General features: G+C 39.2%; 2 protein-coding genes across 5 annotated transcripts in view; one reads left to right on the forward strand and one right to left on the reverse strand.

Moving 5' to 3' along the window:
* RARB (retinoic acid receptor beta) overlaps positions 1-7007 on the forward strand; it is a 476807-nt gene extending 469800 nt beyond the window's left edge. For both annotated transcript variants that reach the window (XM_060248799.1, XM_060248798.1), the window contains 3 exons: positions 724-928; positions 3902-4060; positions 5599-7007. In XM_060248799.1, coding sequence (XP_060104782.1) covers positions 724-928; positions 3902-4060; positions 5599-5795 — 561 coding nt within the window. In that variant the 3' untranslated portion in view covers positions 5796-7007. The remainder of the gene's footprint in view (positions 1-723; positions 929-3901; positions 4061-5598) is intronic.
* A 48-nt stretch (positions 7008-7055) lies between these two features.
* TOP2B (DNA topoisomerase II beta) overlaps positions 7056-22003 on the reverse strand; it is a 53611-nt gene continuing 38663 nt past the window's right edge. Inside the window, exons 26-36 of one of the 3 annotated variants that reach the window (XM_060248797.1) lie at positions 18493-18648; positions 17933-18016; positions 15654-15851; positions 14625-14769; positions 13698-13856; positions 12083-12287; positions 11188-11267; positions 10429-10545; positions 8941-9057; positions 7761-7858; positions 7056-7543 (exon numbers count right to left, since the gene is read on the reverse strand). In XM_060248797.1, the coding sequence (XP_060104780.1) occupies positions 7385-7543; positions 7761-7858; positions 8941-9057; positions 10429-10545; positions 11188-11267; positions 12083-12287; positions 13698-13856; positions 14625-14769; positions 15654-15851; positions 17933-18016; positions 18493-18648 (1518 nt within the window). In that variant the 3' untranslated portion in view covers positions 7056-7384. Of the gene's footprint in view, positions 7544-7760; positions 7862-8940; positions 9058-10428; positions 10546-11187; positions 11268-12078; positions 12288-13697; positions 13857-14624; positions 14770-15653; positions 15852-17932; positions 18017-18492; positions 18649-22003 lie in introns of those variants that run through there. The other 2 variants (XM_060248796.1, XR_009555894.1) reach the window with 2 other exon arrangements.

A 22003-nucleotide genomic window follows, 5' to 3' on the forward strand; every position in this document is an offset into this window, starting at 1 on the left:
GACACTCTGATCGGCTCCAGTACACTACAGCAATCATTTTGTGAATGCCAATGGTCCCCTTGGCAGCTATTAAGTGATTGAACCTGGCCCCCTTAGAAGCCCCCTATTTCTTCTGCCCCTCCCATAGTCACTAAATATATATTCTCACTAAATACATATTCTCAAAGTACCAAATGTGTCTGTAAGTTCAAGATTGGGGATCCCTGCCATAGCTGGTCTCACTGCAGGAAAAAAGGCGATTTGTTCTTATGGATTCTTGGATTGAGAGCCACTTCTAAGAAAATGGATGAAGCAACATGTTTAAGGGTATGAGAGAACTGGTAGCCTTCCACTACCTTCTGCACCAAAATCTAGACTTGCACAGTAAAAGTTGCACCATTCTTTGGGACACAGTGTTGGCTGAGTGCCTTAAGGCCTTTGTGTTCCTCTTTTCCTTTATTCATCACATGATCCTAGGACATTTGACAGCCGGTTGAATCCAGCTTATCCACTGGTGAAAAAAAAATGAAGGGGTCACCTTTGAGCAGCTGAAATGGCTGTGCTGGGAGTTATGGAACCTACTGGATGAAAACTATGTGGGGTGGGGGCTGTAATAAGGAGAACTGGGGAAACTTGAATTTTTTAAAAAAAAAACCCTGTCTGGGTCCAACCCTATGTTCATAAATGCTTCATGAGTGCACAGGACATAACCAGACACTTCACAATTACTTCTGTTCTTTTCAGATCCTTAGAATTTGCACAAGATACACCCCAGAACAGGACACTATGACCTTTTCAGATGGCCTTACACTGAACCGAACACAGATGCACAACGCTGGATTCGGTCCTCTGACTGATCTTGTATTCACGTTTGCCAATCAGCTCCTGCCCTTAGAAATGGATGACACGGAAACAGGCCTGCTTAGTGCCATCTGCTTAATCTGTGGAGGTGTGTGAACTGCACGGGCTTGGGAATTTGAGAGGGCAGGTGGGCTTTTGACACCTTGCCATGTTCATCACTAGTCTGCATTGGTTCAATAGTCTGCTGAAATGGGCACAGAAGAGTGATACCAGGTTATAAAGGTACAATCTCCAAGGTCTACAATTGTTTGACCAACGCATGAAGTTGCTCCCATAGATGCATTTCTATTGAGTTTATTTAGGCCAAGTAATACGAATGTGATGGGTTGGATCCAACCAGTTTTTCTGCTGGTGACAAAAGAAGGGGGTCCATCCAGGAAGGTTGTGGTTGGGAATCATGGACCTGCATGTACAAAAGCCATCTGAGCCAGGGAGGGGAATTTTGGCAGGGGAATTAATGAGATTGAAAGAAAAAAAATGGCTAGATCCAACCCAGCTGTTAAATATTGATATCTCTAACTATGCCCTTAAGCATTAGGAATTGTCAACCATACTACAAAATGAAATGGATTCCTGTCACTACAGGTCTCACCATTTAAATTGATCATCAGTGAATTACAGGGAAGTCAGTCTTTTTAACAGCAGATTTTGTGTCCTATGACAATATTCCTCTTGTGCGTCTCTCCAAATAGTGCAGAAGCTTTCCTCTGCTGTAGCACTCACTTCCTTTCTCACTACCACTTCCATGTGCGTCAGAGCTTGATCTAGTGCACAGGGAACCGCTAGCAGCAGAGGAAGTGAACACCGCAAAGATCAAGAGCAAGTCTAAATCTAGAAATCAAGGCTGACATCCTGAATGTATTTCTAGGAAGCAAGTCAATGTTGCTTTACTAATATTCCCTTCAGAAAAAAATTCATATTTTCCCAAAAGAAAGAAAAGAACCTATAATCTTGAGAACAACTCCTTGGTTCATTTCTTCCCAAATCCAACTTCCTACTTGTAGGTTGTGGAGTCAAAAAGGCAGAGTTCCTTTGCTGATTATTTTAATGGAAGAAGGAAAATGGCACACAGTTGCCAAAAGTAGTTTGCTTAAGGCTAAAACATTTATTTAGTCTGCTCTGTTGTCTACTGTTTATAATCCCAGTTTCTGCACTTGATTTCTTAGGGCTGCTAAGAGTATCTGTTGGGCCTTGTTTAAGATGGGAGAAGTGTGATCCTTACAGGTCTGAGCTATAAGCTTCCTCCCCACGCCCCCCCCCCCCGAACACACATATTATAAGTTCACTTGCTTCTCCCAAGCTCCAGTGCTTCTGCCACCCAGACTAGAAACACTGAGATTTCATGATTTCTCAGATTTGTTACTACACCCCAGTCCTCACATTTTTAAAATGATAACTTATCCACAGTGAGGACTTTAAGATGTATTTCACAGTATTTTCCATCACATATGAACATATGAAGCTGCCTTATACTGAATCAGACCTTTGGTCCATCAAAGTCAGTATTGTCTTCTCAGACTGGCAGCGGCTCTCCAGGGTCTCAAGCTGAGGTTTTTTCACACCTATTTGCCTGGACCCTTTTTTGGAGATGCCAGGGATTGAACCTGGGGCCTTCTGCTTCCCAAGCAGATGCTCTACCACTGAGCCGCCGTCCCTCCCCAATTGTTTTAAACAAGATATTTCATCTAGATTTAATAACTGATAATGGGTCTTGAGACTGAACAAGTTTTAGGACTTGTACTGTAAATATGACATTCCAGGTTGAATGTCTGCACCCAAGTTGCATCGAAATCTGAAGGTTGGGGAGGGGAAGACAAGCATCCTTTCTATACCACTTTTCTCCCATTACAAGGCTAATAGCAGTAGTGGAAGGGGACAGTTTTGAGATCATGAGAAAGAGAATGAGTTAAGTCCTGTCTCCTGCACTGACCGAGTCTGAATCCTCAGTTCATGGGGCTGCTTTTGCCCTTTTGAAGCTGCTTAAAGATCTATTTGTGGATCTTCAGCATCTTATCTATTTTAGCTTGATTCAGTATGACAGCATCATATATTCTTATTTCTAAGCATGGAGCTCCCCTCGTTAGAATTTCCCTGTTCCTTTCAGTGAAGAGAGTCAGACTTTGTACAGACACATTATCATAAATCTGGATCGAAATGTTTTATCTGTGTGATGGAGACAATATTTACAGCAGCCTACATGAGATGATAAAATGAAAACATGATAATTTGAAAATACAAGTGAGGCAACCATGTGTTTATTATTATTATGCTTTCTGAGGCTGTGACCATGCTAAGCGGTTTGAAATAATTCCTAATACTCTCTTATTCTATTAAAACTTTTATAATGTGGTGTCAGTTATTTCATACAAGCTCAATAGTTGTATGATCTCTCAGCCACCCAACGCTTTCACTGATCGTATCTTTTAAATAAAACAAATACAAGATGTTTTAGCTGAGACAGACTTTCAAAATGTGTTTCAAATTTCCCTCTCTGCAAAACTTTACTATCAGGGTTAGTGAGGCTTTCTCAGTCTTTATACTTTTTTTATATGAATGCCTCCAGCATTACTTCAGTATGCTACTGCCACCTGCTGGTTTATTTATTTAATACTATTGCTCTGGTCTCAAAGGACGAAGCTAAACAAAAGTGATGACATTTATGCAATAAACTGGTTACTGCCCACATTAAAATGTTTGTGTAATATTTCATTATTGGTTACTTAGAAAATACAAGCCAGTGTTCATTTGAAAGTTCTTGGGAAAGACTGTATAAGGGAATCGTTATGCCACTTTACTGAGGAAAAACCAATGAACTGCACAAAAATTGTTGGTATGTCAGCTGGCTTAGATTGGATCATGGAAGCCAAAGAGAAGGAACAATGACCAGCAGGCAGATAGGGAAGGATCTGTTTGTGATTTGTAGATTAGCATAAAACTGTTTACTACTCTGCAACTGTATAGCACTTTCAGATATTCCAGCTGCTTCATGTACGTTACCTTTGGTGTACAAGATCTTACGTATAGGAAGGGAGATCCATAATATTTCTATACTTTGGTCCAGATCGTCAGGACCTTGAAGAACCAGTGAAAGTGGATGAGCTACAAGAGCCATTACTGGAGGCTCTCAAAATATACATACGAAAGAGAAGACCCAACAAGCCTCATATGTTTCCAAAGATACTAATGAAAATCACAGATCTACGTAGTATCAGTGCAAAAGGTAGGCTGTGCTGCTACTGCATCCTCCATGTAGAATTGGTTGTTGTTGTTTTGGGGGGACGTTGTGTTGAGCAGACAGAAACCAGAATCTGACATTTCCTTAAAGGAAGCTGTCCTTAAAAGGGTGATGGCTGGAAGTTCTACCACCAGTGGCCACTTTATGAGCTATTTTTTGCACAATTGCTGCTGGGAAGACATGTGTGTGTAAATTCAGACAACAATATTATACAGTACATGAATGAACAATGCAATTGGACAGGTTGCCTTTATATTCACTAGTCTCCACAGTAAATTTCATAGGCAACTCAATAATAATCATTTCCATTTTCACTGTAGCGCAGCTGTTATCCAGTGTGTCTGCCATGTAATCAGAGCATGCCCATTGATCCATACACAACCCACCAGTGTCAGGTGTGCTTAAGGCAGTGGTGTCAAACATGCAGGGAAGCATCCAGCATGCACAGGGCTCAAATCTAAACCCTAAGCAACCTTCTCATGATTTCTTTTCCAGGGCTGCTACTTCAGCCACACCGTAGCTTGCCTTTTCCTCAGCTCCCTCAGTGGCTCTTTGCTTCCTGTTTCTTGCTTCCCTTTCTCTCCCTCTCATACACACATGTAGAGTTCTGTGACTGTTTCTTGCTTTGTGTGGCAGAGATATGAAGACAAGCCCCGCCCCCCCTGCCCCCCCCCCCCCCGCGTCTCACACACACACAGTGCTTCTGTTTCCTTCTCCCTGACTGTTCCGCCTCGTTGAGGGAGAAGAGAGGAAACAAAGTTGGAGTGAGTCCCATGGCAGGTGTAAGACTTTGATTCCAGGTATATGCTTTTATATGCGAGCACACTTCTTCAGAGGGAGTGTGGGTGGAGTTTTCTGACAAGCACAGTATACACTGAGGAAATTATTTTGGCTTATTCTGAAATGGTGTTTTAAAAAAAGATCAGATTTCTCTGTTCCTATCAGTGTTCCCTCTAAGCTGAGTTAGTGTGAGCTAGCTCAGTTTTTTAGCCTCAGGCTCACAGTTTTGTCTTAGCTCAGGAAAAATGGCCCCAGAGCAAATTAATTTATGCAGTACTTCACAGCTTTAATGCTAGTAGTTCACAAAGTAAGAGAGAGTATTGGTTCCTATCTGGGTTTATTTTCTTTCAACAATACCCTAATTAGGAATTAGAACACTTGGATTGGTTCTTGAAGAATGCAGTGATTTCAGATGGCAAATGATAACAGCACACGTTGGTAATGAGAAAGCAAAACTAGCTCTCAATCCAGGAGGAGGCATTGTCTTGCGCTTCATGCTCAAGTCTTTCTAATCTCCCTTTGAAATTCCTTTCAAGAGCACTGCTACTATTAGGCCAGCAACTGAATGTTGTGGTTTCTAATATCAGACTTGTGCTGTCTTGAACTGCTGTCTTGGGATAATTGTGTTGGCACTAAGCAAGCTCTTTGTTCCTCTTTGAAGACTGTCTAGCCTCTTTCTCTGGAATGCCTGTGTGTGTCTAGACTGACTTTAAAATGTAGTAATCGCTCTCTCTTTTTTAAAGGTGCTGAACGTGTTATTACATTGAAAATGGAAATCCCTGGATCAATGCCTCCTCTTATCCAAGAAATGTTGGAGAACTCAGAGGGACATGAACCACTGACACCAAGCTCAACTGGGACCACAGCGGAGCACAGTCCTAGCATCTCCCCAAGCTCAGTGGATAACAGCAGTGTCAGTCAATCCCCACTAGTGCAATAAGACATTTCCTGAATACATTCCTAACACTTTATGTACAGGGATGACATGCAACAACAACATTTTTACTGCTGCTTAGTTTCTGGACATACACAAACACTAAAATCCAGCAAGGACCAAGAGATTTTCATATGAATCCATATATATGTACACGTGCGCACACAGACGCCTTGTAGCTTAACTAGAAAAGACAAACTTTGGAAATGCTAAATCAAGCTATTTCATGAAAAAATACTAGTTAAGCTTCAGTTGTTTCTTCTGAACATCCAAGATTGCAAGGTGATAAGAGTGAGCTCTTAAGCCAGAGGTTAAAATTATGGTCATACCATTTCTGATAACTTTGTACATACAGCTATATGGGTCTGTACTTTCTATACTGGATGTTTGGTGCTTTCCTTTTTCCCTTGCGCATACAAGATGTTCAAGACAACATACTTAGAAGATGGACTGACTCACACATCCTGGTGCATAAGCTCTAAAAGAAACATTCTAATTTAGTTAGGATGAAAACTCATCATTGCTGTTTTTATGCCCTCAGTTTGTATTTCTTTCTCAGTAAAAACATATAAAGAAATTCACTGCACTAGCAGAAGGAACTTCTGTATAAGTGTAACTGCCAGATCAGTTATTTGGATGTTACCTGTTCCACTGTTAATGTCACTTTAAATTTACAAAGGGGTGTATTTGGTTGACTGCATTTAAAAATAAATACTAAATTTTTATGTCAATTATAGCCTTCAAGGCAGAAACACTTTCCAGTGTTACCGGTTTTATTTGCTGTTTACTTGTTCACAAGCTGTTAGGTAAAGTTCGTGGAATAATGACCAGGCATACTCACTACCTCTGAATTGGTGGCACTAGCGAACAATACCCTGGAGGTTCTACATGCAGCCCCCCAAATCATACTCTCTGGCATCACTAGAAGACCCAAAAGCAGAGGAGAGAATCCGCCGCTATTGACTTGGTTAATCACCATAAAACAGAGTGAAAAATGTGGTAGAGTGGTTACTTTTTTTAAAGTGTCAGTTTCTTAGGTTTCATTTAAAAGCACTAGTGGATTTTTTTTATATATATATATTCTAGCAAGTCTGTGATGTACTTTCACTGGCTCTGTTTGTACATTGAGATTGTTTAACAATGCTTTCTATGTTCATATACTGTTTACCTTTTTTCCATGAAATCTCCTGGCAAAAGAATAAAATATATTTATTTTAAGCCTGTGTTCAAAGCCATTTCTCTAACCAAACTGTTCACACACAAATATGGTTTTATATTTTTAATGTTTAAATTTCATTTCAAAAAGCAGGTTTGCCATTTGCAACCAGGACAGTTAAAATGTGTGCTTTTGCACAGCTTTCTAGAACATTTCTACAAGCCGGTCAGACAAATACAGGACGTTTCAATGAGTAAAAAAGAGCATAAAACTGTAGGTGTAAGAACCAAATGTTAGAATGCCTACACACGATAATAAAAACCATCAATTACAATCATCACATAAAATAAGTCAAATGTACAAAAAGTCTGCGACAGAAAGGGATAAAAGGACAACATAAGATATTTGTTGGAAGTTTGTGTGCTCTTTGGGCACTTAATTAAAACATAGAAAACTCATCATCATCTTCAGACTCTGCAAAATATTTCACTTCTTTTCTAGCCCGACCTGTCCGGGGCCTGGAGGCTGTTTCAGAGGGAAAGTCTGAAGGGAAGATGTCGGCATCTGAGTCCTGGTCAAAGGAGAGTTTCTTCGGTTTCTTTTTAAATAAAAATATTTTTAAAGGATATTAGTGGAAAAGATATCACAAGCTTTCTTTCTAAAGCTTTTAAAAGCATTATACTGTTCAAACTGATTTTATCTTTAAACAAACAAAAATTTAACACCCACTCACACATGCAGTAGAAAAATGCCAATATACTGTATCTTATGTTGTCCAAGAGTAAGAAATACAGACAGAATGATTTTGAAGTTACCTTGCTTGGCGTAGACTTGGGTGTTTTCTTCCCAGGGTTATAGTCACCTTCATTTTCAGAACCGGATGCTTTCCTTTTCTTTGCTCCTCTCCCCTTTCCTACTGAGTAATAACAATAAAGTTTGTACAAGGTTTGTAAATGCTAAGCTGAAACAAGTTGATATTACTTGATAGTGGAATTCAAAGTGTACCAATAAATCTGTACAGACCCAGTGTATTTACAAATATTGCAAATAGTAGCCTACTCCATTAGGAAACTGGCTACTGCAATTTGACACAATATACAAAGAAAGTAACTTGTTTTTTCTGCACAGAAACTTCAGGCTTAGTTTCTACCACCCAAACATTTCTTTTAAGGCAAACTGAAAAGTGAATGTAATGAATTTATTTAGCATCTCATTTATTTTTCCTTGTCATACAGTACATTAATTACATAATTCAAATGTGTTTCATTTCACAATTTTTCCCCATCTTAAGCATTGAAGAAGGAATAATGTTCTGATTGCTCAGGCAACTAATAGTTACATGAAACCTTCCCACACTTTTACTTGCTAGCTATAACAAGTGCTATTTTATTACCCTTGCAACTGACCTGTATGTACCTTGTGTACAAAGTCCACTGCATGTATAACCAAATGGGCTAAGACTGCATTCAGACATAATGTAAACAAAACTAAGCACCATTAAGTGCCTCTGTTATTAACAGCAAGCCTCACTTCTGTATAGTATAGATGTACCTCCTCTTAACAATGGAGTCGAATTCATGCCCTCCTAACTTTAGTTTTACTCACAGGGTCTTAAGTACAGAACAGAATTCAAAGCCTTTTAAGAACCTTTTATGCAAACGTAATTGTTAGCACAAATAGGACTCCAGATAGGGTTCCATAAAGCCTATTATCTGATACCTGGATGCAGTATCTTCTCATTGTCAAGGAGCTTCACATATCCTTTTCATGCTGCTGACGTAACACATGAAAGGCAAATCTGGCTTTCTCCACAGGGATTAGGAATAGAAAAAGAACATTCACCCCCGCCCCCCCCCCCCCCCGTCATGAGCCCTGACACCGCCTTTCTAATAAAATGAAGTCTATTTTGGAAACTAACTTCACAGTGACAGAAGAAAAGGACTGGCAGAACCAATATGCCTTCTGCTGACCAATTTATATACCCTAAATTCTTACCTTTGGGAGCTGCAACCTTCTTTGGAATGCCAAATTCAGATTCTGAATCAGAGTTTATTATTTCCACCTTCTTGGGCTTTGGGGGTTTTTTGGGCTTAGGAGGTGCATCAGATGGTGCTTTTGCTGCTAATTTAATAATAAATTCATTAATTATATTATTTACAATATGAAAAAATATAAACTATCTTGTATGTAATTTGATCAGAGCAGCAAGATTATTATGGGCAAAAGACTTGCCTACAGTAGATAATTGGCTGAGGAAATGTTGGCTTATTGTCCTTAGATAAGCTTTTTTTGTTTTTGTTTTGCAAAATATGTTTATTCAAAATTGTCTTTCTAAACATAATGCAACTTTATTTTTATTTTCTGAACAAGTATCTAGCATGGGTACAATCATTCCGTCTGGGAAAGTACAATACCCACACATAGGGATTGCCATAAGACATAAGCAAGCTCTGTTCTTCCCTGCTTCCGTGCATGTGAATGTTAGAGAGAATAAGAGGTCCATACTCCATCCAGGCTTGAGACACACAACAATAGCCACACAAAGACCTCTTAATTTGCAAAATGGTCATAAAATGGGGGGAGATGAAAAGCCCTATACTATTGTGGCATTGGGGATCTCTCAACATGCAAATAACAAGCATTTGTGTGGGAAATGCTCATACCTAAAATATGTAAAAATAACTCCACTGGCAGAGCCAAGCCATGCAAGTCTTACTTTCAAATAAAAATTTTGCATTGCATCACCATCCCCAAAAGAACTCTTTAACAAGAAGGTCTTCATTATTACATTACATTCAACTAAGTCTAATAAGGGATACTTCATTTTTACATCAACTGCCTGAGGACTTTCTGATGGTAAGGTAGTATATAGGTCCCTTGAGTATAGTATTTTTTATCAAAAGGTATTAATACTACTACAACTACTTATAATAAAAATGGAAGAATTAACATATATTCTTTCAATCAACACAATCTAATAATGCCTTCCTGCATCCCCCATACAGCAACTTCCTGACACTGTCCAGCCCTTGTCCTCTTCTGCTGACAGCCTTGAGATAAATAGAAAGCAGTGCTTATGGGAAGGGGCTGTGCACTCTTAATGATACATGCCAAGGAATGACTGAATCAGCTGCAGTGTATTTGAAATAGCACAGTAGTAGAGCACATACTTTGCAGTGTCAGAGGGGGTAGTAAGGCTGGGAAAAGCTCTTCCTGAGACTCTGGAGATCAGCTAACAATCAGAACAGACAGCACTAGGCTAGATAGTCCACATGGATTTTGCTCAAACATGAGTCCCAGTCGAAAGACCACATATCCTCAGAAGGAAATCACTATTAAAGTCTGGAAATCATGACTTAGATGGCTCAGGTCAAATAGTAATAACAGGTTCTAATTCATATCTTCATTTGGTTGAACAAATTCTGCCATGTCTATTCAGGGTCATGAAGTTTTAGATGAACAGGATAACTAGCAACTTCATACACTTGCCTTTTTTAGTGATCACCATTTTACTTGAAGGTGCCTCTGCTGGTTTCTCAGTAAAAGAAGATGAGAAGACTGGTGCCGAATCCTCCTCATCACTGTCGAATTTTGATGTATCTGAATAGTAAAAAAGATCTTTAAAGTTGTGTATATGCCTGAAGGGTCTCGTTTTTTAGAGGATCTAAATATAAGGACTTAACCATGGTCTGCATGTGACCTGTGTGCTCCTCATGCGGTCCTTGTGTTGCATTCAACTCTCTGGATTTAGGGGACTCATGCCTTCAAACCAGAGTGGGTAGAACATAAGGGTTCTGCTGGACACTGAGTCAGTGGCCTGCTCCCAAACTGGTTGGTTCACATTTTGCCCATCTTTTCTTTAACTTTCTTCATGAATCTGTTTAATTCATTTTGCTTAGTGTTAACAGTATCTTCTAAGCCTGAGTAACCACTGAACAGAAACAGAGGTTATATTCTTTGGCATCAACACTAGAGCTTCTCTTAATCAGCTAAGAGACTCTTCACAGGGTGATCTAAAATCTCTTGCCCAGTTAACAAAAATGTTCCCATTTCAGTTTCTGAAAAGTTTAGAGCCTTCAAGGCCACCCAGGTTGACCAACTCATGGCAGTCCCTAAGGGATTCATCCAGGGGCTTCTGGGCTACCTTACAGAGAGGGGATACCAAATATTCCAACACTACTCTGGTAAACTGAGTTGAAACTGTTAATATATTATGTATATGTGTATTAAATACATACATACCAATATTGGTTTTCCGAGAATAAGAAGGAAAGGTGAACAAGTTTTCAAAGTCTTGATTACTCTTTTCTTGGGAAAGCTTCCTAATGTAAAAATGAAAAGTGAAGTATCAGCTCCTCTCATGAAGACAAACAGTAGCACAACAGGTCTACAAAATTTGAGACCTGCCAAGCTAAGCCATAAGCAGGTCTTCAGTCAATAATTATTGGGACATGAAAAAAACCAGCAGAGTTGTCAAACACCTGGTAGGTCATGCCACATGGATGGTGGGCTGTATTCAGCTATTGTCTCAAATGTTGCACAGGCCCTTTTCTACACAGTACGTCAGTACAGAGAGATTGCCATTACGTGAATATGCCTAAAAGAGTCTAGGACTCAGGCATTTCCTTTGCAACCATCCTCACCCCTCTTCTTTCCAACTATGGTATTTCCAAGTGCATGCTTTCCCTGCAGATTAGGATTCCAAACTAGGATCAAAGTAATGCTTGGAATCCAAATTTGCGGGGAAAAGCACACATCTAATTTTTGGGTCAGGCATTACAGTAAAGTATGGTTAAGTGTGAAAACAGAATAGCTAATTGGATTACTGCACAGGTGGGCAGGGGAACAGACAGAATGCCTGACCAACAAAATTCCTCTGAATTCATTCTAATGGCAAACCACAGTTTGCCATTACATCCAAACCATGCCAATGTCTTTGTGCTTAGCATTCAAGGGAACGTATATCTCTGTTCTACCCCATAACTATGCACCTCTTGACCCTGTAACTACGCACCTTCTGACTTTCTGCAAATTACTGTACTTTTTTTCATGGCACCCTTTTCTCTTAGGTAATCAATGTATCCCCATGATGCCGGTTAGGTACCAAATGAAGCCATCCTGAAATTACCCAACTTACTCTGGAGATGGTTTTGATTTGACTGGGGAGAAGTCATACTCGTCCTTTTCTAGTCCATCTGAGGGCACATATTCATCTTCTCTGTTGTTGATGACAGGAGATGATTTTATTTTCAGTTCATCAAGATCATTATTGTTGTTGGCATCTTCATCATCATCAGCATCTTCTTCTTCTGAGAAATCAAAGGTGTACTTGGGCCTTTCAGCTGTGAAAACAAATATAACCATCAACATTTCTGTGTTAAATTTTACATTAGAAGTACAAATTATGCAAAGGACCATTCTGAAGAGCACTATGCTTTATACTATGAATAACTGTATAATATGTTGTCGAAGGCTTTCAAGGCCAGAGTCCATTAGCTGATGTAGATTTTCCAGGCTGTGTGACTGTGGTCTTGGCATTGTGAGACCTGACGTTTCGCCAATAACTGTGACTGGCATCCTTAGAGGTATAACCCAGAAAAACTGGAATTCTCTCTGGGTCAGACCCAGAGAGAACTCCAATTTTTCAGGGTTATACTTCTGAGGATGCAAGTCAGTTACTGGTGAAACGTCAGATCTCGCAATGCCAAGACCACAGCCACACAGCTCGGAAAATCTACAACAACCAATACTTGTATACTTTATACTATGAATATTTGTCACAAAAACAACAATTCTGGAGTGGCAAAGGCTAAAAAGAAACATTTATTTCTTCATAAAGCAAAAATTGTACTTCCTACCCAGTTAACTAGAACATATGGCAATATTCTACAAGCAACAAAACCACAAATTTTATTGCATTCTAGTTCTGAGAAAGCTTGTGCAAACAACTCCTGGTAAATGCACATACACAGTTAAACAAATTTCTTTTGAGGAAATGGATCCAAGTGGGCAGCTGTGTTGGTCTGAAGCAGTTGAACAAAGCAGGAGTCAAGTTGCACCTTTGATTTGGTTGGTCTTAAAAGGTGCGACTTGACTCCTGTTTTGATGAAATGCTGCCATTCCCAGTAATAACTATTACATGAGGTTGCAAAGAGGTATAAGGGCTGAGTGGTCTCAAGGAACTGTATAGCTGCACACCAGCATCATCATCCACTTTAACCCCTGCTGCTTTCTTCCAGGTGGGGAAGAATAGTTTCTTCTCATTCATTTGATCTCTGCATTGCTTCCTCCATTAGTTTGCTCCTGCTACCAGACATTCTGGCTAGGAGATCCAACTAATGGAGTACTTTAGCTACTGGCCAAACTGCATAAAAGGAAACTGTCTGGAACGCTGAAGAGCTCCAGCACAAGTCATTTCAAAGTTTGCAGGTGTCAGGGTACTCCCATCATTTCAGCATAAGATTTTGCCTTACATAGGCTTATATGTTGCCATTTGCTTCTTTTGCAAGACATGATATTATTCTTTGCAAAATGGTGACAAAGAGAAAAGCTGAAATAGCCAGTATATAAAATAAGCAAGAAATCATGGTTCTGATGTACAAGAAATATTTAGAAGACAAATACTGTCAGCATTTAATCTGAACATTGTTTCATTCTGACAAAAACCACATCTTGAAAAGTATTATAACAAACCTGTTTGCTTTAACATAAAAGTGACTATAAATATTTTTCTCCAAAGAATCCAGAATTACCTGCAGCTCTTCTAAGTAAAGAATCTCTTGGAATGATCACAGGTTCATTTTCCTCTAAGTCACTTTCAGACTTAGATTCATCATCTGACCATGGGTTTCGTTTCTTCACTTTTTTTGCACCAGACTTTGCAGAAGATGGCATTCTTCTCACTCTAGTACCTAGAAGAAAACAAACGTAGTACATACAGAATATGCTTTATCATATAAACAATTCTTGCTATTGAGTTTTCTTCTTAAGTCATTTATTTAAGCAGATATGGTCCAAAACACTTCCATATTTCCCACAATTTACAAATCCTATTTAAAAATGTGATGCAGAAATTCTCTTAAGTGCAAAGAACCAATGAAACAGCTTTCTTGTAGAGGTCTTATTGTTTTATACGGCATACTCTTTGAAGCAGATATGGTCCAAAATAAAACTGTCCTGCTGTGTAGCCATTTTTCCCCTCAGTACTGCAGTTGGAACTCAAGACATTCAGAAATTTGGAGAAACAGCAATATGGAGAAACAGATGCACACACTGAAGTACCAAATAAATAAATAAAAATCCTCTCAGAGAAATCAAACTTTGTCATAATACAGAGAAATAACCTAAATCTACAGATATTCAGCAGCAATTATGGCAGGACAAGACTAGATTCCAGATAGTGTTTATGAAGCTGTATATTAATATGTGAATGCTTTATAGACCCCAAGCTTTACAGCCTTGCCTGTAAAAAGAAATACTGGATTGACTGTACACATCCCCAGTACAGAACATGTTTCAGATGAGACTGCATGTTGAACATGCAGTGATACCACATATACAACTGATGTGGGGCACACGTGAACACAAAACCTGTTCCATGTTGCCACATGCAAGTTCCCCCCTTCTCAGAACTGTGAATTCTGCCAGGTGATACTCAAAACTACACTCTGTTTGCTTACCAGGCTCTTTTTTCTCTCTTTTGGGCTTGGGTAGTTTAGCCACTGGAGCAGAGGTATTAAGCAAATCTTCACCACCACCTTCTACTGGTGTGCCACTCAATTCATCATCAAATTCCAGTTTTATTGCTGTATTATCAAGATCACCCTAAAAAAAAGTGGGAAGCCAAAGTAACATCTACAAAATGAAGAAGCTGCCAATGCTATCTTTCAGCCTCAACAACAGACCTGCAGTATAGAGTAATACTGACACGTTACAGGGGATATTGTAAGATATTACTGAGATAACATATATGAAACTTTCACCACAGTATAAAGCCCTTTTTCCTAAGCATCAGTATATCTGGTTCTGTAGACAAAGGGGAGCTTTGAATAATTACTATAGCCCATGATTAATGAGGTCATGTTAAAGCACATGAAAGTATTGCACTTTTCCTACCAATAAAAGATGAAAAGTATGCAAAACAAAGCACCTAACAAAAATCCAGAATGTAGTTATTTAAATGTCTGCCTTTATCAGCTGTGAGATATTTGGCTTCCATTGCCTCTGTAGCCATTATTTCAACAGAGGACACTGATTTTCTAAAAGCCTAATATGCAGAACTTTGAGTTCCAAATAAAGGACTCTATCAGACCTATGTTTTCGAAGTCTGTGTCTTTGTGTCAGCCCCACTTTAAGCACGTGGATTCAACTGTACTAGCAACCTGAACTCATTCTGAATAAAGCATTATAGTCTAAAGCAGAGGTATGTCACCTTTTTCGGTATGTCAACTTTTTTGGCCTGAGTGCCCAAAAACTTTAAGCATCTGCAAAACTGTTGGTGCTCTGACAAACAAAAGCAAGCAGGGAGAAAGTGGAAGCTGAGGGCTGTACTTTGGAAGACCCAGTTTTATGGACTGAGAACCAACATTATATGCAGAGCAAAATGATCTGCAGTGCTAATGATCAGCAAGTGGGTTGCCCACCCTGATCCATAATATAGTTGTCTGCTAAACTGGCAAGTAAGGCATGAACAGAATAGATTGATTTACCTTCTTCTTTTTTAGCAGTTTCTTACTGGCATCAGCCTTCATAGCAGATGTAATCTGTGGAACTATTCTCCTACCAAAAGGAGACGGCATGGTCTCTTCTAAGTGAAGTTTCTTAATCTTCGGTTTACCCACTTTGCCTTTTATGGGTTTACCAGCCATCCCAGCCAGGACATCTTCTCTTTCCTGGGCTTCTACTTTCTAATAATAACGGAAGATTAACATAAAATATCAGTTTTATAAATATTTTAACATTAATATGTTAATAATTTGAAGTAAGCTATTTATCACAGAAAGGCAATAATTATCATTCCTAATGGACCGGTCTGATTACCACTACTAATATCTTGTTGTTTGGATACATCGAATTAGCACCAGATGTTTTAATGTTTTAATATTTAATAGTTTATATTTACTGTTAAATGGTTGGGCATGCTATTGCTGACCCTCATACTGTTAGCCGCCCTGAGCCTGCCTTGGCAGGGAGGGTGGGATATAAATTAAATAAATAATGATTGTGGGTTTTTTGCATAAGCCAAATTTTCTAATGCCCCTCACTTAAGCAACTAACAGTGCATTCATTAACAGAATAGGACCTCCTGAGCTGATCCTACCAGGTTTATTTGCTGGTGAAACAGGAAAGTGTGGTTCTCTTTGGCTACCAAAAAGGGCTATGTTGAAATTTATGCAATCTGAATACACAAAAGCCATATGAATGGAGGCTGAAGCAGGATGGGGAATTGTGTACACTTGAGTGGCTGGATCCATCCACTGACTTCAGTGGACTTAAAAAGGTTTATAACTCTGCTTTTGATGACAGACCATAATCACAACGGGGTAATTCTGAGCAAAAGATGATATCTGACAGCATCTTTCAGTAGAAGTAAAGACCTGATTCTATGAGTCAAGTCACCTCACCCTGTGAAACTCTTGATCAAAAAAAGTATTGAACATTTCCTGATTTCTTCCTTTTTATCATTTGACTCTCCACTGTTCTTAACTTTTCATAATCCCTGAAGCAGGCACAATCCTTATCAAACCTTCATTTTGTTTTTCCTCTTATAGTATAAAAATCCCCTGATTATATGAAAACCTTTTATTTGTGCATGTCTTGATTTTGTAGCTTTATTGGTATCACCACTGCCATTTCATTGCAGACATTAAAAACTATTATCGTTATCATCTTATTACTAATAGTAATAATTCTAAAAACACCACCATTTTATACAAGGAAAACAACCAGGGCAAAATCTGGGATCCAAAAAGAGCCATTTTAGACATGTCTAAAGACCCAATGGGATAGATGACTGCATATTTTGAAAACTAGATTCTTTCACCTTGTATAGGTCTCCTCACAACTCAAAAGTAGTTTGCTATGCAACATTTCAGAATAAGTTGCTTAAATCCCACATCCACTGCTTACAAAATTCATACTGATTTTATTGAGGGCTTTTAGGGTTCATACTTTCAGGAAGTATGATGCATATCTGAATGGGAGCAATAAACTGCTTAAAATACAATTCTGCCATTATTTCAACAGCCCCATTCACAGTGACTGAGTCCTGTTTTAAATTTATTAATTTCATTTAATTTCTAGCCTGCTGTCCCGAAACTGACTCAGAAATATTAGCAGTTCTGTGACTGTCCACCTCAAGTGGCAATGCCACTTTAAGCTTGAAGCTTTCAGTATCTGAAACAGTGTAAGTGTTGCCACATTCTTTCTCTGAGAATATCTGGAGAACTTATTGCACTACTGTTTGAAAAAGCCTTCCATTCAGAACACACTGGAATTTTGTCACCCAGCTGAATAAGAAGGGTAAATACTGAGCTGTGTTCAGATTGCATCATTCCATCAAACTGTGCCTTGTTACAACTTCTATGTTGGAGGATGCATCTTTCTGCAGGGGCCTGTATACTATAATTCCTCTGCAATCCCCTATGTCCTAAAGTGAACTCGCCAAGTTCTTTGTGGAAGAAGGAAAGCAGCACTGTGATAAACATGCAGTACAGCAGGTGTCTGAGCGCATACCAAAGCTTAGTAGCAAGTGAAACTGAAAACTTTAACATAGGAAAAAAACCACATTGTGAAACTTCCAGCATATTCTGGCCTTTCATTTCTGGCAACAAGATAACATTTATCAGTGAAGACAAACAGCATCAGATTCCATTTTCAAGACACTTCCGTCATATGAAAATGAATAGTTAGTAAGAACAATTCCTTCAGACTACCCGCCTCTGTTAAGGCAATACATCTGAATACAAGTATTGAGATGATAGCATACGTCAAGTTCTTCTATAAAAGCTGCTAGGTCCTCTTTCCAAAGGTCTGAATGTGATTTCCTCTTGAGGTCATTGAGTTCCCTTCCCTAAAAACAAAAGGAAACATGTGACTGCATTACGAACATTATAATTAGCACAAACAACAAACCATGCAAGGACCTTTACACACATTCAATCATTTTTTACAAAATTAAAATTTAAAAAAAATGTTGCTGTCAGGTCACAGCCATCTAATGGCGACCCCATAGGGTTTTCAAGGCAACAGACATTCAAAGGTGATCTGTCATTGTCTGTCTCTGCGCAGTGACTCTGGACATTCTTGCTAGTCTCCCATTCAAATACTAACCAGAACTGACTCTGCTTAGCTTCTGAGATCTGATGACATCAGGCTAGCCTAGGCTATCCAGGTCAGAGCACTCAAGCAAAAGCACGTACAAATTCTGAAATCCAGTAAGAAAAATAACAAACTCTACCAATTAAATTGCAACATATTGTAGTACTGTTTGTAATGTGGAGCTTCGTCTAATACAGATAACAAAGTAGAAGTCTGAAAAATACTCACTTTTGCATCTCGCTGTTTAATTATCTCTTCTACTTTCTCCTTAGTGAGACACCACAGAGACATGTTTAAAATATAGTTGAAATCTGGGCCTGAGGTAGATCCTGAAGAGGAGGAATTGTCATCATTCATATTCTGCATTTCTTCCTCTTCTGTAGTCTAAAACAAAAACAAATCAATTATGCCACTATACTTAACTTATTTCTAATATATAACAAGACATTATCAATTACTTTTATGTTAGACAATTACCGATGTACAGATTCAACTTCTGGCAAACCCATGAGTTCTCTCTTCATTATCAGCAGGACCCCTCTACCTACAATGGGGATTCATTTTTGGAGTTCTCCATAATACTGCCATGAATGAAAATCTTCACAAGTGAGACACTTTTATATTGTTGCAATATTAAAAGCTGCAAAATTTTTCATAGTCATAAGGTACCTGTTAATAATGTACTATATTACATTAGAGTAAACCTTGACTTTTGAGAAGGTGCCTCCTCTTGGTCACAAGGTCAGCTTGCAAGCAACACCAAAAGGGAAATGACTGAGTCTGGATCATTGCCAGGCAGAACCTCCAGCCCTAAAAGACTTTGTGAGCATAATATAAACACCGCCCCCCCCCCCCCAAATACTATAGTCAACTCTTCATGTAGCAAACTGATGGTAGAATCTCAAAATATAAAGTTATAGTTTAGGGGCTCTAATTCACTGCTAGAGCATCTACTTTGCACACAGGGGAGGGACGGTGGCTCAGTGGTAGAGCATCTGCTTGGGAAGCAGAAGGTCCCAGGTTCAATCCCCGGCATCTCCAAAAAAGGGTCCAGGCAAATAGGTGTGAAAAACCTCAGCTTGAGACCCTGGAGAGCCACTGCCAGTCTGAGAAGACAATACTGACTTTGATGGACCAAAGGTCTGATTCAGTATAAGGCAGCTTCATATGTTCATAGGCAGTCCCAGGTTTGATCTCTGTCTCTTAAAGGATCATGTTGTAGGTTATGTGAAAGATCTCTAGCTGAGACCCTGGAGAACCGCTGGCAGTCACAGCAGACAATCCAGACCTTAATAAAACAAGTCTGACTCAGAATAAGGCAGCCTCATCTGCACTTAGTTTTAGTCAGCTGATGAATTCTGTTGCTCTGGAGTTAGACCAAGTCTCTGACACTGAATGGGGAACCTGCCTTCAGGATTGCACAAACAGCTGGACTTCCATCATCATTATAACACAGCATGGATCTTTCAGGGGGGTGCCTGTCATCAATTGTTTAGGCACAAGACACCAGAGGAAAGCTTTCCTTGGGTTTGGTTTGGCACTACAAAACAAAGGCATTAGCCATTTGGGTTTGGATAAGGGAGAAGTCTATCATAGAGTTTCATTCACAGAATTAAATTTAGGTATCATACCATATATCTAGCAGCTGGGCCACTGTAATCCGGGTAAAAGATATCTACTATGCTCCATGGAAAAATAGAACTTTCATCTTTTTTAGGATCTTGCTGTTCCTGGTGCTGATCACCACTTCCAAATTTTGTAACCTCTAAGATAGGATGAGGGGGCTCCTATTCGTTCACAATGAACCTGTGGACCTAAAGGCATGATGGCCATATCTGTGACTGAAAACACAGGTGCTGATGAGGATACTTTCCAAGTATCCAGACACCAGTAATACTCTAAAGGCCCAGAAAACCCACCTGTACTATCAGGAACTTTGTGAATATGTCCAAGTGCTAGCAAATGATCAAAGACTATCTGCTTGCAGAGATAAAATGGAACAACTTCACTGGATGAATCAGCATATAAAGTTATAGTCTCCAAAGAGCTATTCGACTCATGAAGTCACAGTGATCAATCACAGACAGTACCATTTCTATCTAAAAAGTTTTATGCTCTTATGTTTCACATCTAATATTGCTCACATGTCCACATTATCTTTTGAAGCTAAGAAAGAAGCTGAGTATGCTAATGAACAGAGCTGGTTATAAGAGAATTTGATTGCCCCCAATATTCAGCAAATGACTGACAGCTGACGAAGCATATTGTGTTGGTGTGATTCTTGAGGAGGAAATTTACAGAAAATAGAAGAATCTTTTCCCAGGAATATTTCCAGTTCCAGGACATAACCCATTGAAACTGCATCTAAGGGTCTGTTGTTCATCCTTCCCTAGAGATGACCCCATATTATTTTGGCGTGGCAGATCTTCCTCATATTATGTTCAGGACTTCTTCCATTACTTGGAACTGGTATTCAACAAATGCTGACTACCCAATCAACCACCTTTTCTGAAAACTTTGAGGCTGCCCGCAAGATTTAAAGTTACTGTGCTCCTTAGATTAGGTGGATGACTTGCGGGAATTAAAACAATGAGCCTTACAGCGCAATGCTAAGCAGGTCTAATCAAAATCCTACTGAAGTCTGGGCTTACTCCCAGGAAAGTGTTCTTAGAATTCTTAGGTTAGTGACCTCCTCTTACTTCTTCAAGACTGAAAGCTTTTCTTTCTAACTTTGAGTTCAACTGGAATGCTGTATAGAACAAAATAAAAGTTTTGAGCCCATAAAGGAAACTGACATGAGATCCTTGGTCTACATCCCAATTATGACGCCAGATGTTTGGGAAGGAGGAATCCACAAGGAAAAGCAAATGAACATTTTTTTAGATGAAGAAAGAAATGGATGAAACAATACCACAATGAAGATGCCTATAAGGAGGAGATGAAGCAGCTGAAAAGAATGTGGAATGCAGCAAGGTAGGTCTTTTCCAGATCAGTGGTTAAGAAGAAACGGAGCGCCTTCTCTTTGCTCCAGGAATGCACAGTCAATGCCTGCTCCCCAGCTCCAGAGCAGTATCCATGTGTGGGACTGCAGAGACCATGAAGAAGCTCTATATCATACTAAGAACAGAATCTGCCAAAAAGTGAGTTGACAAGGTAATCTTCCAAAGGCGATCTTCCACCTCTTTGGAGAGGTCTAATTCCTCAAAGGCTAACCTGTTTGCTTCTAAGAATGCTGCTATCAAGAATAAAATGTGTTACTGTACAGGGATAATAAAGAAGTCTTTCATCCCTGAGAGTTTCTTCAATGTAATGTGGAAGACAGGTAATTAGGTTGTGTATTTTAAAAGCTAGCCCATTTTACCCTGAAAAGCAGCATGAAGGATCTTGAAGAAAAGCTGCAAGGTACAACTACTGTAAGAATGTTCTATCTCTTCCTGTTTAACTACAGGTTCAAGAATCCAAAAAAAATTCTAGAAAGAATTTTGGAAGTAAAACCCACATTTGTCCCACTTCTTCTGCCCCAAATCCTTCTTTCCTCAGGATTGGATAGAACTTCAGATGTTTCTGAGGAGAATGAAAGGTATTCAAGCTGAGAACAGCATCTTCTGCCCTCTTGATCAAGTGTGTTTTTTCCACTCAAGATCTCTCCATATTCTTGGTAGGATAGGCTCTTTTGCTTTTAGATTAGACTTTCCTCCCAGTGGTTAGGGGTCCTTCAAAACATCTCACAACTTCCAAA

This window comes from Heteronotia binoei, chromosome 10 (assembly GCF_032191835.1).
Source record: "Heteronotia binoei isolate CCM8104 ecotype False Entrance Well chromosome 10, APGP_CSIRO_Hbin_v1, whole genome shotgun sequence".
Taxonomy (NCBI): Eukaryota; Metazoa; Chordata; class Lepidosauria; order Squamata; family Gekkonidae; genus Heteronotia; species Heteronotia binoei.